Raw genomic sequence first — 25185 nt, forward strand, 5'->3', positions numbered from 1 at the left:
ATGTCATAAAATTTGTCATTTTAATGTGTACAGTTCAGTGATATTAAGTACATTCACATTGCTGTGCAATCACCACTACAATCCATCTCCAGAACTTTTTCATCTCCCCAAGCTGAAACCCATACCTATTACACAGTAACTCCCATTACCCCCTGCCCCCAGCCCCTGGCAACTACCATGATACTTTCTTTTTCTATGAAGCTGACAATTCTAGGTACCTCATATAAGTGGAATCATACAATATTGGTCCTTTTATGAGTGGCTTATTTCACTTAACATAACATCTGCAATGTCCATCCAAGTTGTAGCATGTGTTAGAAATTTTTATTAGTTTCTGCTTTATAACAAAGTGAATCAGTCACACATACACATCATGTGTTAGAATTTCCTTCCTTTTTTAGACTGAATAATATTCCACTGTGTGTATATGCTACATTTTCTTTATCCATTCATCTGTTTATGAACATTTGGATTTCTTCTACATTTTGGCTATTGTGAATAATGCTGCTATTAACAAATATACAAGTATCTGTTTGAGTCCTTGCTTTTACTTCCTTTGGGTAGTAGATCCCCCAGAGTGGAAGGAACTGTTGGATTATAAGGTAATTCTACATTTAGTTTTTTGAGAAACTCTATCATATGTTCAACTACTTTTTTTTTAACATCTTTATTGGAATATAATTGCTTTACAATGTTGTGTTAGTTGCTGCTGTATAACAAAGTGAATCAGCTATACATATACACACATCCCCATATCTCCTCCCTCTTGCGTCTCCCTCCCACCCTCCCTATCCCACCCCTCTAGGTGGTCACAAAGCATTGAGCTGATCTCCCTGTGCTATGCACCTGCTTCCCACTAGCTATCTGTTTTACATTTGGTAGTACATGTATGTCAATGCTACTCTCTCATTTCGTCCCAGCTTACCCTTCCCCCTCCCCATGTCCTCAAGTCCATTCTCTATGTCTGCGTCTTTATCCCTGTCCTGTCCCTAGGTTCATCAGAACCATTTTTTTTAGAGTCCATATATATGCGTTAGCATACGGTACTTATTTTTCTCTTTCTGACTTCCTTCACTCTGTATGACAGACTCTAGGTCCATCCACCTCACTACAAATAACTCAATTTCGTTTCTTTTTATGGCTGAGTAATATTCCATTGTATATATGTGCCACATCTTTATCCATTCATCTGTTGATGGACACTTAGGTTGCTTCCATGTCCTGGCTACTATAAATAGTGCTGCAACGAACACTGTAACCATTAACTTTTAACTACACTCACATCTCTACCGAACCTAAATAGAGCCTTCGTTTCCTTAATCGTTTTTCTGACTGTCACACGACCGTCCCTGTCTTCTTTTCCTTCTGGCTTATCTGCCTATAAATCTTGTACTCTGGCTGAAATAAACATTCTCTGTCTTCTCTTTCTGCTCCCAGACTGTGAGTATTGCTGAGGAAAGCTTTATTACTGTGACTACAAATTTATCTTTTCCAAATTCATCTTTGGTTTCCTAAAGCTGCTTGGCAACACTTAACATCTACTCTCCAACTGCTCTCGATGGGTATTTTTGATGTTTTCACCACCCTCCTCACAGCATTCTTTGAGTTTCAATTTTCTTATCTTTGGCCAACTGGCACTGCAATTCCCTGCTTCCCTGAGAGAAGAGAGACCAGCAGCTAGGACTACATCAGCTTCTTTCCCTGTATCAGTATCTCTGCCTGTGTCCACCTTTGTCTCCTTCCCTCCCACCTAAGTTGAAGGAGTCTTGCGTCTTCTACCTGAGGGTCATTCCATTTTCCTCTATTCTGATCCCTTCTTCCCAATTTCCGATGGATCAGGCCTCTTCCCCCTTTTATCATCAGCAATTGCTTTTCCATTCCTTCCCTGGAAGCATAGAAACATTCTCTAGTCTCATTCATACTGAAAAAACAAACCCTTCACTTACTTCATGTCTCTAACTAGGCACTTCTGTTCATCTCCTTCTCTTCACAGGCAAATTCCTACAAGAACAATCTGCTTTTTCTGCCTATTTTCCTCACTTCCTGAATAACTCAGTGCAATCCGGCTTCTGGCTCGTTACACCTTCGTGGTCACAAAAGACCTTCACATTTCCAAGTCTGATGACACTTTTAGTTCTTTTCTCACTTGTCTCTATGGCTTTGGCATCACTGACCATCCCCATGTTTCTGCTCTTATCTCCTGTGACACCATTCTCGCCTAGGGCTTCTCCAGTCTCTGACTGCGCCTTCTTCAACTTCCTCGACTTCCTATTTACATGTCAGCACCGACTCAGCTCCCTTTACTCTAAACCTCTTCCCTAGAAGATCTCAGCACACCTATAGTTCCAAGAACTACCTTACATCAATGACTCCCAGGTATGACTGCCATCCAGTAACACTCTTGTCCAGCTCTCTACTGGTTATTGACACTTGAATGTTTCAGAGACACCACAGTGTTTCTAAAACCAAACTCTTTGTCTTTTCTCTCAAACTAATTGTATTGTATTTTCTTTTTATTAAGCCTTATCCATATTTTCATCTTATTTAAATGTGCTTACATACATATATTTTTAATAATGTAACATCACCACCTTCTAAAGCTCCCAAATTCCTTTGAAATACTTTTTCTTTAATTTAAAAAAAATTTTATTTTATTTATTTACTTTTGGCTGTGTTGGGTCTTCATTGCTGCACAAGGGCTTTCTCTAGTTGCGGAGAGTGGGGGATACTCTTCGTTGCAGTGCACAGGCTTCTCATGGTGGTGGCTTCTCTTCTTGAGGAGCACACGGGCTAGTCTAGGTGCACGGGCTTCAGTAGTTGTGGCACTCGGGCTCAGTAGTTGTGGTTCACGGGCTCTAGAGTGCAGGCTCAGTAGTTGTGGCACACAGGCTTAGTTGCTCCTCAGCATGTGGGATCTTCCCGGACCAGGGCTCGAACCCGTGTCCCCTGCATTGGCAGGCAGATTCTTAACCACTGCGCCACCAGGGAAGTCCTCTCAAACTAATTTTAATCTGAGGGAATAGCACCTTCATATATTTACTTTCTCCTCAACAATCCATTGCATTGTTTCATCAACTCTTCTTCCTTGCCCCCTCTGGAATCACTCCCCGGCTTGCCACGTCTACTGTCATCACTTTGTTCAGTTCATTGTCTTCTGGGCTGTCATTCTAACAGATAACAATAGTCTCTTCCCTCTCCAAGTCCTATTCCCTCTGTGGCCAGTGTGAGCTTTCAAATGAATAATCTGATCATGTCACAGACCTGCTTAAAATCCTTCAATGACTCCCCATGCCTCGGATTAAGTCCAAACTTCTTTTCTTAGTTTATTATATGGGGTTATAATATGGCCCCTCACTAATTCTGTAATGTTCATCTGTATTGTCCATTTTATAATTATACATCAGTTCATCTACATTTTCTAAGTTATTTAACATTCTAATCACTTAATCACTTGGAACTCTTTTTATTTAACATGAAGCCGTGAAGGAGAGCCTTAGCCGTATTTCTGCCCAAATGGTTGGTCAGTTGTTCTATCACCATTTATTGAATAATCCATTACTTCCCCCACTGATACACAATGTACATTTAAGCACACATTTATTTTAAAATATGTACTGGTAGTCTGGTAGTTCCTCAAAAGATTAAACATAGAGTTACCATACAGCTTAGAAAATTTCACTCCTAGGTATGTACCAAAGAGAAATGAAACATGTCCATACAAAAAATTTGTACATGAATAATTCAAATGTTCATAGCCACATTATTCATAATAATCAAAAAGTAGAAACAACAAAAATGCCCATCAACTGACGAACATATAAATGAAATGTGGTATATCCATCTAAGGAATATTATTCAGTCATAAAAAGGAGTGAAATACTGACACAGGCTACATCATGAATGAACCTTAAAAATGTGCTAAGTGAAAGAAGTCAGTCATAAAACACCACGTATTTTGTGAGTTCATTCATATGAAATGTTCCAAATGGGGAAATCTTTAGAGACATAAAATAGATTAGTGGTTGTATAAGCCCAGTAAGAATGGGGTGACTGGGGGTGATAGCTAATGGGTGTAGGGTTTATATTGGGAGTGATGAAAACGCTCTAGAATTGACTGATGACAGCTGCACAGCTCTATGAATACACTAAACACTACTGAGTTGTATACTTTAATTGGGTGAATTGTATGGTATACAAATTATATCTCAATGAAAAGGAATACTGAACATCCACAATGCTCCAGGCACCATTCTAGGATGGAACAGTGAACAAAACATGCAAAATACTTGCTTCCATGGATCTTACGTTTTCTCTGGGGGAGGGAAAAGATATTAACCATAAGAAGTTTATAAATGAGATAACATATTAGAAAGTAATAAACGTTATGGTGAAAAATATGGAGCAGAATGAGGCATGATGAGGGATGAAGGTTGTAGTCACATCTAGGGATTTGAAGCTGTTGTTTGAACAAAGACCTGATTGATGGAAGGGAGTGGGACAACACGTGTCCTCAGGGAAGGTACTTCAAGACAGAAGAAACGGCTAGTGCAAAGGTCCTGAGGCTGCAGCATATCTGGCATATTCAAGGAAGGTGGCCGGTGTGATTAGAGCAGAGTAGTGAGGAAAGGCATAACAGGTAATGAGACAAAGAGAGATAACAGGGCCAAATCACATAGGGTTTTTTTTTTTTTTTAAGTTTATTTATTTATTTATTTTGCGGTACGCGGGCCTCTCACTGTTGTGGGCTCTCCCATTGCGGAGCACAGGCTCCGGACGCGCAGGCCCAGCCACTCTGCGGCATGTGGGATCTTCCCGGACCGGGGCACGAACCCGTGTCCCCTGCATCGGCAGGCGGACTCTCAACCACTGCGCCACCAGGGAAGCCCTCACATAGGGTTTTATAAGCCTCTGGAGGGTTTCTAGCTTTTGCTCTGACTGCGATGGGGAGTCATTAGAGGGATTTTTAGGAGAAAACTCACTTAATCTGACTTGCATTTTTAAAGGGTCACACTGGCTGATATGTTGAGCTCCGATTTTGGAGAGAAGCCACGAATGTAGAAGCAGGGAAACCAGTTAGGAGGTTTTCACACTAACTGAAGAGGAAGATGATGGCTTGGCCCAGGATGGAAGCAGTGAAGGTGGTGAAAAGTGGTCAGATTCTGAATATAGGTACAGTCTACAGAATTTCCTAGATGGACTGGATGTGGGGGTCAGAAAAAGAGTGACAACAAAATGACTCCAGGGTTTTCAAGCCCGAGCTAACAAAAGGATGGGCCTACCATTAAACAAATCAGGAATACGTAGGTAGAAAAAGTTTTAGGGGGAAGATCAGGATTTCAGCTTGAATGTTCTGTATTTGAGACATCTTTCAGACACAGAAGTGAAGATGCCATTGTCTGGGCTGCAGGAGTTAGTGATATCCAGGTGGCATTTAAAGCCATGAATCTTAGCACAGGGAACTATACTTGATATTTTGTAATAAAAGGGAAAAGAATCTAAAAAGAAATATATATATATCTGAATCACTGTGCTGTACACCTGAAATTACCACGATATTGTAAATCAACTATTCTTCAATTAAAAACAAAAGAATAAAAAAATACATAAATAAAGCCATGAACCTTGTAAAAAGCAGTTCAAAGACTGAAGTTTGGGTCATTTCAACATTAAGAGATTGGGGAGAAGAGGAAAAAAAAATCAAAAAAGAAGTCTGAGAAAAATTGACCAGTGAGGTATAAGGAAGATGGGGGGAGGGTGATTCCTTAGAATCAAGTGAAGCAAGTATTTATGGGAGGATGGAGTGCTCAAGTGCATCAAATTCAGTTAAGTACGATGAGAATGGAGAACAAACCACTCAACTTAGCAACGTGGTAGCAAAATCGGACAAGAGGCATTTTGGTGGAGCGGTGGGGACAAAAGCCTGTCTGGAGTGACTCAGAAATATGGAGGGAGGATTTACAGACAGTGAATGTACATTCCTCTTCCGAAATGATGACTGTAAATGAGAGTAGAGAAATGAAGGAGTAGCTGGAGGGGCAGGGGGCGTCAAAGAGAAATTCACTGGTATATTCTTTTTTAATACGAGGAATAACTGAAATAACTGTATGTTTGAATGCTGGTGGGAATCATCTAGTAATGAATTAGTTGAGACAGAAAAATTTCTGATGACAAAGAGGGGAAAAGTTGTCTAGAATTGTCCTCAAGGAAGGGAAAGGGGATGGAAAGTAGAATACAACCCAAACGGCTGGCCTTAAATAGAAGTATCATCTTACAGCATCAGGAGGGAAGACAGTATATGAGTAGAAATGTTGGGATGTAATAGACGCAGTTGTGGGAGTTTATACATTATCATACATTAAATATATCAAATATCTCTCTACATCCTTAAATGCTTCTGAACTCTATTCTATTCTCATTTTCTACTTCCCTTGAAGAACCACTTTGCTGTAATTACTTTAGCTTTAGAATATATTTTAATATCTTGAAGGACAAGTGTTCTCTTCCCGTTCTATTCCAAAATTATGTTGGTGTTATTAAAAATATATTCTTCCAGCAAACTTTAGAGTCACTGGGTCAAGTTAAAATATAATTCCCCTTGAAATTCTGACTTGAACTGAGTTAAATTTGTTCGTTAGATTTTGGAGTTTTGACGCATTTAGAATATAAAGTCTTCATTTCTAGGAACACATTAAGGATTGCTGTCTTACTTTATAAGAGCTTTCTCTCCAAGGTTACCTTAAATATGTCAACAGGTCGTTAATAAATGACATGCTTAGTTTAGAGATTTTTAAAATGACATAAATCATAGTCACTTGTTGACTGGTTAATTTACAAACTGTTGTAATCCCCAGGACACCCAAGTCAAACTGACAAGCCAGAGATACTCAGGAGAGCAATAGGGTAAGAAAATACCCTCTATACTGTGGAGCAGTGAGAGGAGTTGCTTCTTGGGAGGGCAGGATAAGGGAACACTGCTGAAGGAAAATTCATCAAAAAATTAACATGAATAAGCAATGGCAGCTCCTCTTGGACCCTGGCACATGTTCATAAAGATGTGATTGTCTTTGTTTTTCCACTTTGCTGTGACTGAATCTAGAAGGAGTAGAAGGTAAGTAGCTCAGAAACTGGAAACCTCCATTCCACAGGACAGACATTTTTTAGGTTCTATGTAGCACTTTCTGCCAGGGGTCCTGGAGACAGAAAAGTCTCTTCCAAAAGGATGTCATTTATACAATTTGGAAACTCTTTCTTCCTTTAGCATAGCTCTGCCCAGAGATGCGTGTGAGTAAGCTGGTCATATTTGAAGGTCTATTTCTCATTCAGCATGATGCCTACATGCTCAAGAGGAAAGGAGAGAGCACTGGGATGACTGAAAACAGACATGGGGGTCTTGAGAACTGTGGGCGCACAGTGAAACACAGGCCCATAGTTAAAATGAATGTTTGTTTAGCATAGAGCATCAGAAAATTATCATTTTTGCTTTGGCTATATGTTTAGACAGTTTGGATAAGTCAGTTAATTTTAGTTTATTCTTCAAAACAAAATGTTATCTTCATGGAACTCCACATTTGGAATTTTAAGTCAATGGGAACATATAAATTGATTGATGGGAAACTTCCCAGAAACACATACACTAAAGAATGCAATACCAGCAATTAAGACTCAATTTTAAAACTTAAATTTGAGAAGGCAAGTTTTCAATTTAAAAAATGCAAAATGACTGATAGCCTAAGTTCATGCCGTTAATACTATTACATGATCCAAAGTGAAGAATAATTGTAACAATAAGAAGACAATGTGACGTTCAATAGTTTGCACGTCAGGAAGTGAATTTCCCTATAATAGTGGAAAGAATGAGAAAACTTTATCGATGGTGGAGAATGCAGAGAGGACCACAAAAGAGGACAGTCATCAATCTGAAGTAGTCATAGGGCAACCCAGACCAAGACACCCATGTAGAGGATTAAAGTGTGGAGACGATGAGACTGACAAAAAAGAGAGAAGAATTAGACAGCTGACACCTTCTGAAAGTCACAATGCAGTAGGAGGTGGGCAAAATTACCAGAACGCTTTATCCCCTTATATAAAAGGCATATTTTACGGCAGAAATACTTAAAGAAAACCCTGAACATTCAGGGGGTAATACAGATAACCTCTTTTTTTTTTTTTTTTTTTTCTTTTTGCGGTATGCGGGCCTCTCACTGTTGTGGCCTCTCCCGTTGCGGAGCACAGGCTCCGGATGCGCAGGCCCAGCGGCCATGGCTCACGGGCCCAGCCGCTCCGCGGCATATGGGATCCTCCCAGACCGGGGCACGAACCCGTATCCCCTGCATCGGCAGGCGGACTCTCAACCACTGCGCCACCAGGGAGGCCCCAGATAACCTCTTTTTAAAAATCTTCCATATAAAAGTATGGCTTGATACTACAGATATATTAAATGATTTAATTACAAAAGGATTTTTCTTTTACAATTATTAATTATGGGATGCTTTTAATAACAAGCTTTCTCCAAAATATTCAATATTTAATTTTATTTAATTTTCAGAAATTTCATTGGCATGTCTTTATGTCATGAAAACAACTATTGTGAAAATTGAGGCATAATTACCAACATAGAACACAAGTACACAGAGAGATTTAGGATTTCTTAAGGGCTAGATATGTAAGTGAAGAACCTACTTTAATCAAGTGAGATAACACAGTGCACCATAGAAAACAGTGGCCTGGTTTACTATCATTTATGACCTTATCAAGTCATTTAAACTTCCATGTCTCCGTTTTCTCCTTTGTACAAGGATGATCTTAAACTAGACGATTTGAAATCTCCCTAATCTATGATTTCATTTTGCTTATGGGTTTGAATTTTCAAATTGAGGATAAGCTACTTTTATACTTATATACGAGTGTTACACTTTTCATCTGAAAGTAGTCATGAAAAAGATTTTCAACAAATAACCTGTAGTATTATTAACAAAACAAAAAGTTTCATGCTATATGCTAACATGATAATCCAACTTTGATTTCAGTTAAGTTTTGTTAAAAGCAGTTTTCCAACTACATCTCTATGGTTCATACAAATAATTTTTCTATTTTTCATCTCCTGGTTGAAACCATCATTAAAATAAGAAAAACTGCAACACACAAGAAACATCTCCTTCAATACTAGAATTTCCAGTCAGTTGAGATTACAGAGGTACAAAAAAGCCTGGTACATACACTGTTTTTACTACTGAAATTTCAGTGTGATGCTTCTAAATGTGGCTAAGGTTAGGAATTGATCTTACCTTCTGTCGAAGAAAGGGAACCCACTTGCAGTCTACCAGTTCCTGGCGATACTGCTGTGTAAAGGATCCAACGTAAGACACATATGCTGCCATAAGGAGAACATCTCCACAGAGCGTCTTCTCTTGAGCTTCGAAAGACTGAACAGACTGACCCCAGCGAATCTTCTCTGACTGAAAGATAAGATTACTCCGATGTAACTGCAGGGTGAGCAGCAACTCAAGAAATGTTTAATGTAATTACCTTATTCTTCAGTTTACGTCTAGGTCACTCTGCACAGCCTTGAGAAGGAACAGAACATGACTGGATGGCATGACCATGATAATCGTTCATACATGTGACCCATCATTATGAAGGTGCTCTCATAGTATCTTCAGTGGAGTTTACGGCAACATGACATTAGATCTTTAACATCTCCTTTTTGTTGGATGCCCGAACTCTAATTATGACTGAGGTCCTTCTTAAAAGGCTGACAGTCACTCTCCTCTCCCTCTAGGAGTAGAGGACCAAGAGCTGTGGCCAAGACTGAGTGATGTTAGGATTTTTAATGGCAGCTTGGATGCTCTCCATCATTCCTGATTTTCAGCAATGTTACTACACCACCCTAAGCAAACATTATCTTAAACATTTGGGCCATGGGCTGATTACAGAAAAAGGAAAATGACAAACACCAGTTATGTCAATTAATTAAAACATAAAGTTTAAAGAGCCACCTAACAAGGATTCTGTCAATTAAAGAATAGTGTTGGTAGTTACTAAACTCAGGGTATTTTTATAGTATAATCACTCAGTCAGTGAAAGAACTTACAGCCCATGTAAAAAAGATGGAAACCAGGAGGACTTCACTAGCTCTGAAGACAGTATGCTCGGAGAATGCTGTTCAAATCCTTATATCTAGTTGGCTAGCCATTTAAAATCTGATTTCCGGGTTAAGTATGTGGAGCCCTTAATATTGGATTTGACTAAAATTGCAATAAATATCTATGGATTGATTGAACTGCAGAATACTTCACTAATTCATTTGGTTTCAATGCATGCGAAAATTTAATACCACGTTCTAAGAATATGTAAATTAATAGGAGCTGAAAAAAAAAACCCAGCAAATTGACAGTACAAGCAATGAAGAACCCTGTGGAATTTAGCTTTACTCATGAAAGAGGAGAGACAGACCACAGAAAGCAAAAACAATGTATGTCAGAGCAGACTGCAGTGCCAGTTCTCTGCAAGCCATCACAATACCCCTAACACTGAGGTAATGAAACTAGCAGGTGACAATGGTTATAAAAACTATTTTAAGATAATCTGCTTTGCTCGATAAAGATCACCCCAAGTTAGCTCTATAATTACACACTAGGGAACTTCAACTCCCTTGCTCTCTTTATAGAATTTATTACTTTCCTTCTTCAGCTATAGATAATATATCCATTAATTTTGAAGAAGAATCTCTCATTTGCTTTTCCTCCAATTTTGTTGTCTTTGGTTAGTAGATGATAAACAATAAAGAGCACCCACCTCATTCTCCAAAACAGCTTTGAAATTTGAAGATTTACTAAACATAGACTTACTGGTGATTGAAATCGTCAATAATTTCACTATACCACCCACGCAACATAAATCATTACTGACACTGGCTAACAAGGGTTTAAGAGTTGGAACATGTCCTGTAATAAATTTCTAGACAGTTAAAAATCACTATAATTTTATTCTAATGCATTATAGATTGCCTGTAATGTCATCCTGGCTGGGGTGACCCATTTCTAATTTTGAACAGCTGTTCAGCTCCAGAGCTACTTAATGATTAAATATAAATTGCCTGATTTATTAGTCTGAATGGTTGAGACTATAGCTTCCAGGTCAATGCTATATAGACAAAATCATCAGTCTTGGTGTTTTTCAGAAGTTAACTGTCTCCTGTTCTAGTCAGACAGAATTTATCCTCAAAGGAAAAGGTCTGACATTTTCAATTAATCCTTTAAAATATATATATATATATATATACACACACATATATGTATTTTTTTGTTAGTTAACATTATTCAACCATTTTTTCCTCTCCTTTTCTAAATCATCATGAATAAATAAAGCCTTTGGAAGACATTGTTGTGTGCTAGAGATACAAGGTAAAGCCTGTTTTTACCTTGGTAAAACTTTCAGACATTCTCTACTTCAAGTAAGTCTAATTCAACGGCACTTTTTCTTTTCCTCAGTTACCTCATAAACCGTAAACCCTTCAAACTGCCTAGATCTTATCACTTTACATGGAAGCGGGTATAAACTCCACTAGAAGCTGTGGAATTTCTCAACTGATCTAAGAAAAATGAGTCTTCAAAGGGCTCCAGAATGTTTTTTCAACACAGGAGGCTCCCAAAACTCACCAATTCATTCATTCAACAAATACATATTGGAACCTACGATGTGCCAGGGACCATTCTATATGCTTGGGATCAAGCAGTGCAGAAAACAAATGAAGTTCCTGCTCTTGACAGCTTATATTTTAGTTAGGGGAAAAAGACCACAAAAAAGTATATGTGTTCATATATGCACATATACAAGTGTGTGTCATGTGATCATAAATGCTGTCAAAAAATAATAAAGCAGAGGAAGTGGAAAGAGCTACAGGTTTGTGTGTGTGTGTGTGTGTGTGTGTGTGTGTGTGTGTGTGTGTGTGTGTAGGGGGCAAGGTGCATGCTGTTTAACATAGGGAGGTCGGGAAAACCGTGTGATAAGGGGAACTTTTAGCAGACATCTGAAAGAAGTGTGGGAGCCACACGGAGGAAAAAGGCAAAGATTATGAGGTAGGAGAGTGACTTGCGGGGTGAGGAAGAGTGAAGATGGAGCCGGAGGGAAGGTAGCAGAAGCAAGAACAGAGGTATCTAGGAGCCAGATCACGGAGGGCCCTGTAGGCCAGGTAAAACCTTTGGACTGTGCTTTGAGTGAGACAATTGGTTACCCGGGAATTCTGAGAGAGTGGTAACATGAATGGACTTAATTTTCTTTCTTTTTTTTTTTTTTTTTGCGGTACGCGGGCCTCTCACTGTTGTGGCCTCTCCCGCTGTGGAGCACAGGCTCCAGACGCACAGGCTCAGCGGCCATGGCTCACGGGCCCAGCCGCTCCGCGGCATGTGGGATCTTCCCAGACCGGGGCACGAACCCATGTCCCCTGCATCGGCAGGCGGACTCGAAACCGCTGCGCCACCAGGGAAGCCCTGGACTTAATTTTTTAAAAAACATGACTCAGCTGCACAAAGGGGAGTGGACCTTGGGGGTGACGTTGGAGGCTACGGCGGTACTCCAGGGGAGAGATGCTGGTGGCCTGGATCAGTGTGGCGAGGAGAAGGTGGTGAGAATGCTGGGATCGTGAATGAACTTTTAAGGTAGAGCCAGTCCAATATGCTGAAGGACTGGATATGGGTGTGAGAAACAGAGTAAAAAGTCAAGGGTGATTTCAGAGCTACTGACCATAACAACTAGAAGAAAAGACTTGCAATTAATGAAACGGAATGGAGGTGAATTTTGCAGAGTGAAGTATGAGTTTATGTATAATAAACTATGAGCTTCAGAGGGATGATGGGTTTAAATTTGTAGTCAGTTTAAATTAGATTTTTTTTTTTTTTTTTTTTTTTTTGCGGTACACGGGCCTCTCCCGTTGCGGAGCACAGGCTCCGGACGCACAGGCTCCGGACGCGCAGGCTCAGCGGCCATGGCTCACGGGACCAGCTGCTCCGCGGCATGTGGGATCCTCCCGGACCGGGGCACGAACCCGTGGTCCCCTGCATCGGCAGGCGGACTATCAACCACTGCGCCACCAGGGAAGCCCTAAATTAGATTTTTAAAAGTCTACTCTATTTATAAGAAATAAGGCTATCACCCAGCCCCACCCATTGTACCTTACATTTCTCCCTTCTTTCTTTGTAAGACAACTCTGATTCTGAAATGAGGGTTAATGTTTCCAGCCCCTGGGATGAACTGTGACTGGCTACGCTGATTATGATCACCCCATTTCTCAGTTTCCCTGCCTTCTTTGCAGCTAGGTGTGGTCACTCTAGTTCTGGCTAAAGAAAGTTAAGTGCTTTAGTTAAATTTGCTTAAGGGGTTGCCAGGAAAACTTCAGTTTTTGTTATGAAAGGAGAAAAATCCAGCTGCTACAGATTCTTCTCTCTTGCCTGAATCTAAAGGTGTAGCATCCATCGGTGACCAGGCTGCAAAATGTGTGAGGGTGAATGGACACATGCTAAGTATGGAGCAGCAGAAGGCTGTAGAGAGATTAGGGGTCTGATCACTAATTACCTGAATCAACACTGATAATGGTCTACCTCTGGAATTTTCTTAATATGTGAAAAACTCCCATTTGTTTAAGCCACTGTAAATCAACTTTTCTATCACCTTCAGCCAAATGCATTTCTTTTTTTAAATTTTTATTTTATTTATTTTTTTTACCATCTTTACTGGAGTATAATTGCTTTACAATGGTGTGTTAATTTCTGCTTTATAACAAAGTGAATCAGCTATACATATACATATATCCCCATATCTCCTTCCTCTTGCATCTCCCTCCCACCCTCCCTATCCCACGCCTCTAGGTGGTCACAAAGCACCGAGCTGATCTCCCTGTGCTATGTGGCTGCTTCCCACTAGCTATCTACTTTACATTTGGTAGTGCATATATATCCATTCCACTCTCTCACTTCGTCCCAGCTTACTCTTCCCACTCCCCGTGTCCTCAAGTCGATTCTCTACACCTGCATCTTTATTCCTGTCCTGCTCCTAGGTTCTTCAGAACCACTTATTGTTTTTTTTTTCTTAGATTCCATATATATGTGTTAGCATACGGTATTTGTTTTTCTCTTTCTGACTTATTTCACTCTGTATGACAGACTCTAGGTCCATTCACCTCACTACAAATAACTCAATTTCATTTCCTTTTATGGCTGAGTAATATTCCATTATGTATATGTGCCACATATTCTTTATCCAGTCATCTGTCAGTAGACACTTAAGTTGCTTCCATGTCCTGGCTATTGTAAATAGAGCTGCAATGAACATTGTGGTACATGTCTCTTTTTGAATTATGCTTTTCTCAGAGTATATGCCCAGTAGTGGGATTGCTGGGTCCTACGGTAGCTCTATTTTTAGTTTTTTAAGGAACCTCCATACTGTTCTCCATAGTGGCTGTATGAATTTACATCCCCACCAACAGTGCAAGAGGGTTCCCTTTATTCCACACCCTCTCCAGCATAAAAGGGGAAACTGACGGTAACACAATCATAGTAGGGGACTTTTAACACCCCACTTTCACCAATGGATAGATCATCCAAAGTGAAAATCAATAAGGAAACACAAACTTTAAATGATACATTAAACAAGATGGACTTAATTGATATTTATAGGACATTCCATCCAAAAATGACAGAATACACTTTCTTCTCAAGTGCTCATGGAACATTCTCTAGGATAGATCATATGTCAGGTCACAAATCAAGCCCTGGTAAATTTAAGAAAATTGAAATTGTATCAAGTATCTTTTCTGAACACAATGCTATGAGACTAGATATCAATTACAGGAAAAAAATCTGTAAAAAATACAAACACATGGATGCTAAACAATACACTATTAAATAACCAAGAGATCACTGAAGAAATCAAAGAGGAAATCAAAAACTACCTAGAAACAAATGACAATGAAAACATGATGACCCCAAACCTATGGGATGCAGCAAAAGCTGTTCTAAGAGGGTAGTTTATAGCGATACAATCCTACCTCAAGAAACAAGAAACATCTCAAATAAACAACCTAACCTTACACCTAAAGCAATTAGAGAAAGAAGAACAAAAAAACTCCCAAAGTTATCAGAAGGAAAGAAATCATGAAGATCAGATCAGAAATAAATGAAAAAGAAATGAAGGAAACGATAGCAAAGGTCAATAAAACTAAAAGCTGGTTCTTTGAGAAGATAAACAAAATTGATAAACCATTAGCCAGACTCATCAAGAAAAAAAGGGAGAAGACTGAAATCAATAGAATCAGAAACGAAAAAGGAGAAGTAACAACTGACACTGCAGAAGTACAAAGGATCATGAGAGATTACTACAAGCAACTCTATGCCAATAAAATGGACAACCTGGAAGAAATGGACAAATTCTTAGAAAAGCACAACCTTCCAAGACTGAACCAGGAAGAAAAAGAAAATATAAACAGACCAATCACAAGCACTGAAATTGAGACTGTGATTAAAAATCTTCCAACAAACAAAAGCCCAGGACCAGATGGCTTCCCATGCTAAGTCTATCAAACATTTAGAGAAGAGCTAACACCTATCCTTCTCAAACTCTTCCAAAATATAGCAGAGGGAGGGACACTCCCAACTCATTCTATGAGGCCACCATCACCCTGATACCAAAACCAGAGAAAGATGTCACAAAGAAAGAAAACTACAGGCCAATATCACTGATGAACATAGATCCTCAACAAAATACTAGTAAATGCATTTCTAATAGTGCAGTTCTATATTTTTTAGGTAGCACTTAAATAAAAAATAACAGTTTTATTGAGATTTAATTCACATATCATGAATTTCATCCTTTCAAGTATTCAACTGAGTGGTTTTTAATATATTTACAGATCCGTGCCATCATCCCTAGTAATTTTAGAATGTTTCCCTCACACAATAGAGAAACTCTATTCCCATTAGCAGTCACTCCCAAACTCCTGCCCCCTTGTCCAACCCCTGGCAACCACCAATCTACTTTCTGTCTCTATAGATTTACCTATTCTGGTCATTTACTATACATGGAATCATAAAACATGTGGCCTTTTGTGTCTGCCTTCTTTTACTGAGCATGATATTTCAAGGTTAATCCATGTTGCAGCATGTATCAGTAATTCAATCTTTTTTATGGTCAAATACTATTCCACTGTCTGAATATAATAGACATGGGAGAGCAAAAAGATCTGTGACTTACTGATGTCAAGGGCTATATGTTCTTCTACCACTCATGTTCAAAGAGGAGAAAGTTAATGAGATTTTAAAAATCTTTATTTAATAGAATAACTATTAACATTAGCATATCAGTCACCTGTAAAAAGATGTCAAAGAAAACCAATAAACCAAGCAGGCTTAGCTTGAGGTAATGTTTTATTGGTAGAACTCAATTGCAAACGTGTACTAAAAGATTCAGACCTCTGTTATCTAACAGCTGCCCTGAGTTTATAAAAGATCTTAGGTAAACCACTGAGTCCATGGCTACACACTGAAAAACACACAGAATCCATCACTTATTCCTTTCGGTAAGTTAGAACTACAGTGTGAATGATGATTATTCCCCTTTGTTGTTGATTCCATGTTTAGTTAGTCCTTATTGACCACAAACAAAGATAAAATCCCCCAAAGCTGATTCTGAATATTTCAGTTAGAATTTTGGAAGAAAAGGATAACTTGCCTCAAGTTCCTTGACAAGTCTGTTAGCCAGTTCGATAGTTTTGTTGGTTTGGTTCACCTCTTCTTGACACCGGACTTTCTCGGCTATTGCTTTTTCAAATGAAGCTGTGAGTCTGCTCAGATTTCGATCCAAATCCTACAAGAAGAGTCAAAATTAACTCGTGAGCCATTTGTAGATCAAGTGCAAACATTACAATCGTCTTGAAACACCTACTACCTGAAGGTAAATGAAACGAGCCTCTTTCCCTCCTTTGACCTTTGCCCCTGAGAGCACACACATTAGGGAAGAAATGTATCAGGGCTACCAGGCAGTTTTCTCGCCTTCCTCCTGCACTGGGCAGAGTGTAGACAGTGACCAGGGTGATGTGCCCTGCTGACTCAAGCACACCTTCGTGCCCTGTCCCCTCTCTTGTACCTACACCTCACCCTCCGTCTTTATTAGGAATGAGGGGCATCTTCTGCTTCTCTACCTACTGACTCTCTTTCCACTTCTCAGTGGTCTATAACTCAGGCAACAAAGACCCCCTTTAGACCTCAGCAACCTGACCTGGCTTGGCCAACCAGATTTTCTCTTCTGGAAACTTGGGACTGAAACTCAGAAGTATGTCACTGTCTTTAGCATCGTAAGACCCAGGAAGATGTGTACATTTTGGAGGGGTTCATTTAGAGAGGGACCATCTTCCACCAGGGGCATGGGAAAGCAGGGGAAACCATTCCTGAGAACAAGAAAGAATGAAAAGATAGCACAATGAGAAGTCACACAGCCCTAAACACGTTCACGGCAGCTTCCCATTTCCTGGATCTCATGCCTCCTGAGACCTAGTCATACACTTTTTTACCTCAGAGTCCCATGAGTCATCCTGGTCTCCTATTTGGCTTAAGGTTTGCTATGTGGGTTTCTATTATGTATAGCCAAAAAAGCCTTGACTAAGATATCAAGTACTTAGGAGACTCCTTGCTATATCATCTTGCTACCTGCAAGTTCTAACAACCCTAAGTAAGATTTATAACATTGTTTTTGTAAATACATGCAAAATTCCAAGAGACTTTAATAAGTAAACTTGTAGCACGAACCATAGTTATAATTTAGAGACTGCCGCAATTTGTCAATGACCCAATTATTACATTATTATTAAATTTATATCATTAATTAAAAAAAGAAAAAAGTGTATGTCATATTTAAGGTTTACAGCCGAAATAGGTCAAATTTATGAGAAATGGAGGAGATTTTACACATCAACGGTTAGAAGTCAGATAAAAATGAATAATACCTGGAGGTATATTTTAGGTTATTGAAAGTACTTGTGGTTTTATAAAACACAGAAGCTCACGTAGACTCTGGTATCAGACACCGAAGTTCATATTTGGACTCTGCTATCAGCTAAGCAGCCTCAAGGTGGGCTGTCTACTTAAGCTCTCTATGCCTCACTTTCACCATCTAAAAAATGCAAACAATAATGTTACCCAATTCATAGGGTTGACCTAAATATACATAGAACTAAGGTACAAACTGTTATACTGGTTCCTTTGGTAAAGTTGGGAAGGGGAGCTGGGTCTTGGGAGACCACAGGCTCTTGCCCTTGTTTCTCTGCCTCTTGTGAAGAGGCACTGACAGCTCTTGTTCTGGACTATCTTCTGCAAGATGTTTGCACAGCAAATAGGCTTAGGAAATAGAGACAGTGTTTCTTTCAGGGCAGAGGACAGATTTGCTACCTGACCAGAATACTAAAGAGATGTTTCCCTGTGGGGCAAAGGTTGGGCAGCTTTACTCACTGCCTTCTTTATATGGGGCGTTTTCTAAGCTTGGGATTCCTCAGCTGTGACACAAACCCACTGTGAACGGCCTCAGCGGGTCCACTGTGCGTCACTCCCACGGGAAGTGGCAGACAAGGGAGCTGAGGCACGCAGGCGGCTCGTGCTGCTCGCCGTGCTGTGGGTAACAAGGCCTCTGCTCTCTGACCCACGCGTCCCGTGTCTCACATCTTCTGCCAGCATCTATGAAACTGTGGCAGGTAACCTGGCAGCCTGTGAGTAGGGTAAAAGCTTGGTCCCTTCACGGTTCCTGACAGGCCCTGGCGTTTCAGGTTCTAGAAGTAAATGGAGTGAGGAAGGAGGGGCTTAGCCTGAACACCTCAGCCCACCAGACACCCTAAGAACCAGTGTTCTCCAACTTAAGTGTGCACCAGAACCACCTGGAGGGTTTGATCAAACCCAGATTCCTGGCCTCCCTGCCTGAGTTCCTCATTCAGTGTGTCTGAGGTGGGTCTGAGAGTCTGTATTTCTAACAAGTTCCCGGGCAACACTGATGCTGCTACCAGTCGAGAGAACACACTTTGAGAAGCACTACCCTAAAAAGCCCGAATTTGGACTTCTTCATGGCCATTCTTAGGCCCTGTATGTTTGAAAGACAAGACGGCCTCTCTTCCCCTCCAGCTCAGCAGTTTGTTTTTTTCTACTCAACCTTCAATATGAGGCCACCTTTTAGTCTGAAACTAGAGATAAAGACTTGAAAGAACAAAAATAAAGAGACTAATACTGGTTAACGAATGCATTTCCATCACAGCATAAGTGCTGAGAGACACAGCCCTGCTTTTCTAGGTGAGACGGCAACAGGAGGCATAAGACGAGGAGGGAAAGCCCATAAGGGAGGAGAAAAGAGAGGCTGAAGGAGATGAAAGCAAAGCTAGCAAAAAACGTCATTTTACCTGGGCTCACACCTTGGTTTGACTGTGTACCAACAGAAAGAATCTATGCAGAGTTTGTCGTTGACTTTGGCATGACCAGTCTTCATAGAGAATTTTTTTTTTTTTTTTTTTTTTTTTACTTCAGGGTGTAGTGTACTTCCTACAAAGGGCATTCTCCTATACAACCACAAAATAACCATCAAAACCAGGACATGGGGGCTTCCCTGGTGGCGCAGTGGTTGAGAATCTGCCTGCCAGTACAGGGGACACGGGTTCGAGCCCTAGTCTGGGAAGATCCCACATGCCGTGGAGCAACTGGGCCCGTGAGCCACAATTACTGAGCCTGCGTGTCTGGAGCCTGTGCTCCACAAGAGAGGCCGCGATAGTGAGAGGCCCGCGCACTGCGATGAAGTGTGGCCCCCGCTCGCTGCAACTAGAGAAAGCCCTCGCACAGAAACGAAGACCCAACACAGCCATAAATAAATAAATAAATAAATAATAAAAAAACCCACAAAAAAACCAGGACATGAACACTGACACATTACTACCATCTAACTGAATGTTGGAGGGAAATGCAGCCAGAGATTCTGTTGCATTAATAACTACTCTCTGGAAATCCATTCTTGGAAGGGGTATGGAAGGGACCAATCTACATAAAGACATTGCTATTGTTACTCTGTCTTCTTTTCCCTGTGTTTGCAAACTTAGTTTTGCAGCTTATTGATATAAGAACCTCTGCTTCTACTGTTGGTCTTTGAAATCAACTGAGGTGAGCAGTTCTTTTCAGCTCGTTGCAGGCTGTGTCCAAAAGATGACTAGTTCCACAACCACAGAAAGTCTTAACTTTAGAATCACACATGAGCATTCTCATCATTTTTCCATGACCATTAACTTGCTTCTGATATTTACATAAAGCCATTAATAATAGATGACAACATTTTTCTAAAGGTCTTAGTCAAGTTAACAGTGAGAGCTTTGACCAATGAATGAAGCTAAATTTAATAAAATTAATATGTTTTTCCTAAATTTGTCTAAATCAGCTGTCGTCGTTGTCGACAGTAGTGGCCCTAGACATAATCAGGCCAAGTTCAAGTCCTGTTCTATAAGAAGCTGGGATTGGCTGCCTGGCCACTGTGAGCACCAGAGCCCAGGGGCAGTGATGGTGGAGTTCACCTGCTCAGAGACCCATGGCAGGATTTCCTCCAAGACAGGAGCATCCTCCTTCAGGTCTGCCCTCAGCTCCCACTGCTCCTTATTCTTTGCACTCCCATTGGACAACCTCTCTACACACATGATCTTCACACCAACAACTCCCAAATCTATGTTGCTGAGCCAGGCTTCTCTTTCAAACTCTATTTCTAACCCCAAACATCTTCACTTGGGTTTTCTACACAAAGAGAGTAGGAACAAACATTTATGAAGCATCAACTGTGTACAGCACACTGAAGAGCATCTCGATCCACCAGAATTTATAGATGGGAAGCAACAGAAACCATCTCCAGCTAATTTAGGCTAAAGGGAACTTCCTCAAAATGGGGGAACTCTTCCAAGGAAGGGAAAGGCAGAGAACTACACATAGGCTCCCGGAGCTCCAGAGAGACTTGGGAATAGCAACTCTTGGAAAGTTTCAACTGGACACTGTCTCTACAATGCATGAACTCTGTTTTCAGTTTTATTCTTTGGCTGATGATTCAAATTCTAGGGCTGGGAGTCGGGGTGGGGGGAATCAAATCGGCAAAACTTGGACCACATACCTAGTCATCAGCCATGACAGGAAAATGTACCCTTGGTCAAAGTCCTACCTGAGTGTATCCAATGAGGAAAGATAATTCCCCAGAGATAAACCAGGCTGTTATCACCCAAAGTAGGTAGACTGGATTCTGGGGAGCCAAAAGTCATAAATGCCCACCTTGAGAGTTAGCTGTTATTATCACTATGTTACAGTTAAGAAACTGAAGCTCTGAGAATTTCCCTAAGTTGCCAGGGTTACACAACCTTATCACTCTGACTGCATTACTGTATGCTACCTTGTCAGGCACCTCCAACTCATCATCTCTATTCTGTACGCCTCCCCCTCCCTCTCTATCCTGTCAGCAGCCTTGAATCTATCTCGCCGTCTCCATTGTGGCTGCTCCTGCCTTAGCTGAGGCCCTAACAGGACCCACTGCAGTGCTTCTAACTTGTCTTTCTGCAGCTAGACCCCCTCCCTCCAGCTTCCATTCAGTCGATGAAAAGTGAGTCATTAACGTAGTAAAATCTTTCCAACGCCCAATACTACAGGTCAGATAAAATTTAAATTCTGCAGCACGAAAGGCAGAGAAGGCTTTTGCTCACCATTACTTCCTGCTATTCCTAACCTTCCCCCGGACACCCATCTTCGGGATCTGGCCTACTAGGACTCTTCAAGTCTACCAACTGCTTCTTCCCTCTATTTTTCATTCTTTACCAGGAATACCTTTCCTGACCTAGTTACCCTGGTGATTTGCAAGGAATTTGCACAGCTCATGTCAAGTACATCTTCATTATAAAACTTTAATTTCTCTGGGCTCTTTTTTGGCACTCCTACTGCATTCTAGATATAGTCACATATATACTTATAACACTGGACTACAATGACTGGTTATGTATTTGTAAAAATAGTCATGGTGATAATATTTGTAGTTAGTGTTTTCTAAGCACTTACTATATGCCAGGTACCATGCAAAATTCTCGGTATGAATTCATGTTGATTACTAAATTCTCGGTATGAATTCATGTTGATTACTAAATTCTCGGTATGAATTCATGTTGATTACTAAATTCTCGGTATGAATTCATGTTGATTACTAAATTCTCGGTATGAATTCATATTGATTACTAAATTCTCGGTATGAATTCATATTGATTACTAAATTCTCGGTATGAATCCATATTGATTACTAAATTCTCGGTATGAATTCATATTGATTACTAAATTCTCAATATGAACTACTGTCATTTTATCCTCACCATCCTAAGAAGTGGATGCTATTATAATACCTCCTTCACAGTTGAGAAAAAAGAGGCTCAGAGAGGTTAACTAACTTGTGCAGGGCAAAACAGTAAATACTGGAGCCTGGATACAAACCCAGGCACTTTGGTTCCAGAATCCTTGCTTTTTAATCTCTGTGGGCTACACTCTTTCTACTACCAGACCATGAAAGCTTCTTAAGTGCAGAAACCATCAAAGTTCCCACTTTTCCAGCTCCGTGTCCAGCATACAGCAGATAAGGAATATGTACTGAAGGAGAATATAAATGAATACATCCATGAAAGGTCAAATTCCTTCCTGTTTGGTAGGTCTCAGAGGTGGCCCTCTCTGAAAGTGGGATCCTAAGGTGGTGAGGGGTTCCATGTCTTGGGAACTTCTTCAGTGTTAGAGTCTGCACTTACCCCCAGCTTTTTCCTGATAGCCTCTAGTTTTTCAGTAGCTGCAGCCAGTTCTAAGTTTGCTTGGGCTAATGCTTGCCGTTTGGGCTCCACATCACAGTAGACCTGAAAAGCCACGTGGGGGTTATTTCACAGGGTAATAAAGATGGCAAAGACAAGTAATCATTCAGTCTTACATTTGCTGGAAGCTTTACAATTAAAATCTCTATGTGACCTAGAAATTTGGTGTTTATTCTTAGCCATGGTACTACCTAATGGCAGAACAAAAATCCACACAGCCTTCCAAGTCCTCTAAGCTTTCTATTGTTTATTCATTTATTCTGGACATTAGAGTTACAAGCACTTGCATAAAATGCTATACACGTCGAATACAGTTAAGATACTAAAATTAGTTTTTCATAAAATTTGGAGATAATCCTCATATCATCAGAAATTGTAGTGTATAGGAACGACAGCTGAAGGTGGGGGATCAGGTCTAGCCTTTAAGGCAGAAAAGCTGTGTAGAGAAATTCTCTGAACCCAGAAAGGAATGTGGGAGATGTCCTCACCCAGTATTAACCACACTTTCTTTTCTAAGTTCCTGGCTACCTTAAATGTTATTTGAATGAGTGGTTTAAGCATTTGAGTGGATCAATTATTCTCCTGTTAGGGAGAGAGAAAGGAAATTAAATTTTATTTCCTATTTTATAGCAAAGTGACATAGAACACAGCCACGGTCTAGCTCCGGGCTCATCTTTTCACCTAGGGTGTGAGGCCAGCACAGAGGTCAGGTGTGGCATTACGGGGAGAGGCTGCCCATCAGCTGTGATCTGTCTGCACTCTTGCTGGATACAGGCTTCCACTAAAGGGAGAGACTGACAGGGTCCTATTCCTGTGGGTCTCCCGTGTAAAGGACATAATCCAATTTTCTGAAAATCATTCAAGGAATGACACTGGCATTTCCTCAGCAATTCCATCTTTGAGTATAACACACAACCTTCCAAGGCAAAAATGAGACAGTTCCTCCCAGTGGAGGGCCATGTACTGTTCCCTTTTTACATCTAGTCCTTTGCAAAGTTCTTCGGACATAACCGACAGAGAAGTATTTGATAAATAAATGACTAACTAAAATGATCACCTATCTCTATACTGCCCGAAAGTACAAACCTTAGATTAGACTGTATACCATCAAAAATGCATTTGTCATTAAAACACTAAAGCCCCCAAAAGGTTATTTCCTCATCTCATTAAGATTACTGTAGCTGGTGTAAATTTTTGCTTTGAGAGCAGGGATGAACTTTAATTAAACATGAATTTAGACTTGCAGTTGTTTCAAGTCAACAACTGAAATATTTTAACTAAATATAATTAATCTACCCAACATGCTTTTATCTAATCAAACCAAATTAATTGCTGCTATTTGATCTAAAGAAGCTACTCACTCGGGCTTCCCTGGTGGTGCAATGATTTAAGAATCTGCCTGCCAAGGCAGGGGACACAGGGTCGAACCCTGGTCCAGGAAGATCCCAAATGCCACGGAGCAACTAAGCCCGTGGGCTGCAACTACTGAGCCTGTGCTCTAGAGCCCACAAGCCACAGCTACTGAGCCCGCGTGTCACAACTACTGAAGTCTGCGGGCCTAGAGCCCGTGCTCTGCAGCAAGAGAAGGCACTGCAATGAGAAGCCCATGCAGCGCAACGAAGAGTAGCCCCTCCCACCGCAATTAAAGAAAGCCTGCATGCAGCAACAAAGACCCAACGCAGCCAAAAATAAAGTAAATCAAGTAATTAATTTAAAAAAAAGCTACTCACTCTACCCTAAAAAAAGATAGTTTCCAACGTTTCAAATACCCTCCTGTAGAGAATTCTGTTTAATCTGACACTTTCATGTCTCATTCTTAGAACTTTATCTTATTCAGATAATATTAAATTATTTTACATTTTTTGCTGGCCTAGAAATTAATATATGTACGGCCCTTCCTGAATAACACCTGTAAACCATCTAATCACAACTGATATACCTCATAGAACTTAATGATGTTGATGACCCAGGCACAGAGACCAGCTGCTGCAAAAGATTTGGTCCGAATCAGGTTTGGGTTGAACTCTGGGTCTTTCAAATACTGTTCATTCACCACTTTTAGACAGTTCTCTGGAATGTGCTCTTTGTCATAGTTAATTAACGCTTGCAAAAAATCATCCACCTGTAAGGCAAAAAGACTTATTGCAATGAGCCATTTGGGCTGCAGAGAAAATTCCAAGATCAAAAGTTAAAATCAGCTTTTAGGACTCACATTACAAAGGCAAAATTGGCAAGCTCCATTTATCCCACTGTTTGACTTTTTCAGTCTTTAGAGTATAAAGTTAGAATTAGCAATGGACACTTTTAAAATCCCT

At 40.3% G+C, this 25185-nt stretch overlaps 1 protein-coding gene across 2 annotated transcripts in view; it reads right to left on the minus strand.

Annotated features, from left to right (window-relative positions):
* DNAH11 (dynein axonemal heavy chain 11) overlaps window positions 1-25185 on the minus strand; it is a gene marked incomplete at its 3' end in the record, with an annotated part of 310916 nt that overhangs the window by 69645 nt on the left and 216086 nt on the right. Inside the window, exons 60-63 of one of the 2 annotated variants that reach the window (XM_082632325.1) lie at window positions 24810-24992; window positions 22814-22915; window positions 16720-16854; window positions 9285-9455 (exon numbers count right to left, since the gene is read on the minus strand). In XM_082632325.1, the coding sequence (XP_082488451.1) occupies window positions 9285-9455; window positions 16720-16854; window positions 22814-22915; window positions 24810-24992 (591 nt within the window). Of the gene's footprint in view, window positions 1-9284; window positions 9456-16715; window positions 16855-22813; window positions 22916-24809; window positions 24993-25185 lie in introns of both variants that reach the window. The other variant, XM_082632326.1, reaches the window with a different exon arrangement.

The sequence above is a fragment of the Mesoplodon mirus genome, assembly GCF_964341445.2.
Source record: "Mesoplodon mirus genome assembly, chromosome: 9".
NCBI lineage: Eukaryota > Metazoa > Chordata > Mammalia > Artiodactyla > Ziphiidae > Mesoplodon > Mesoplodon mirus.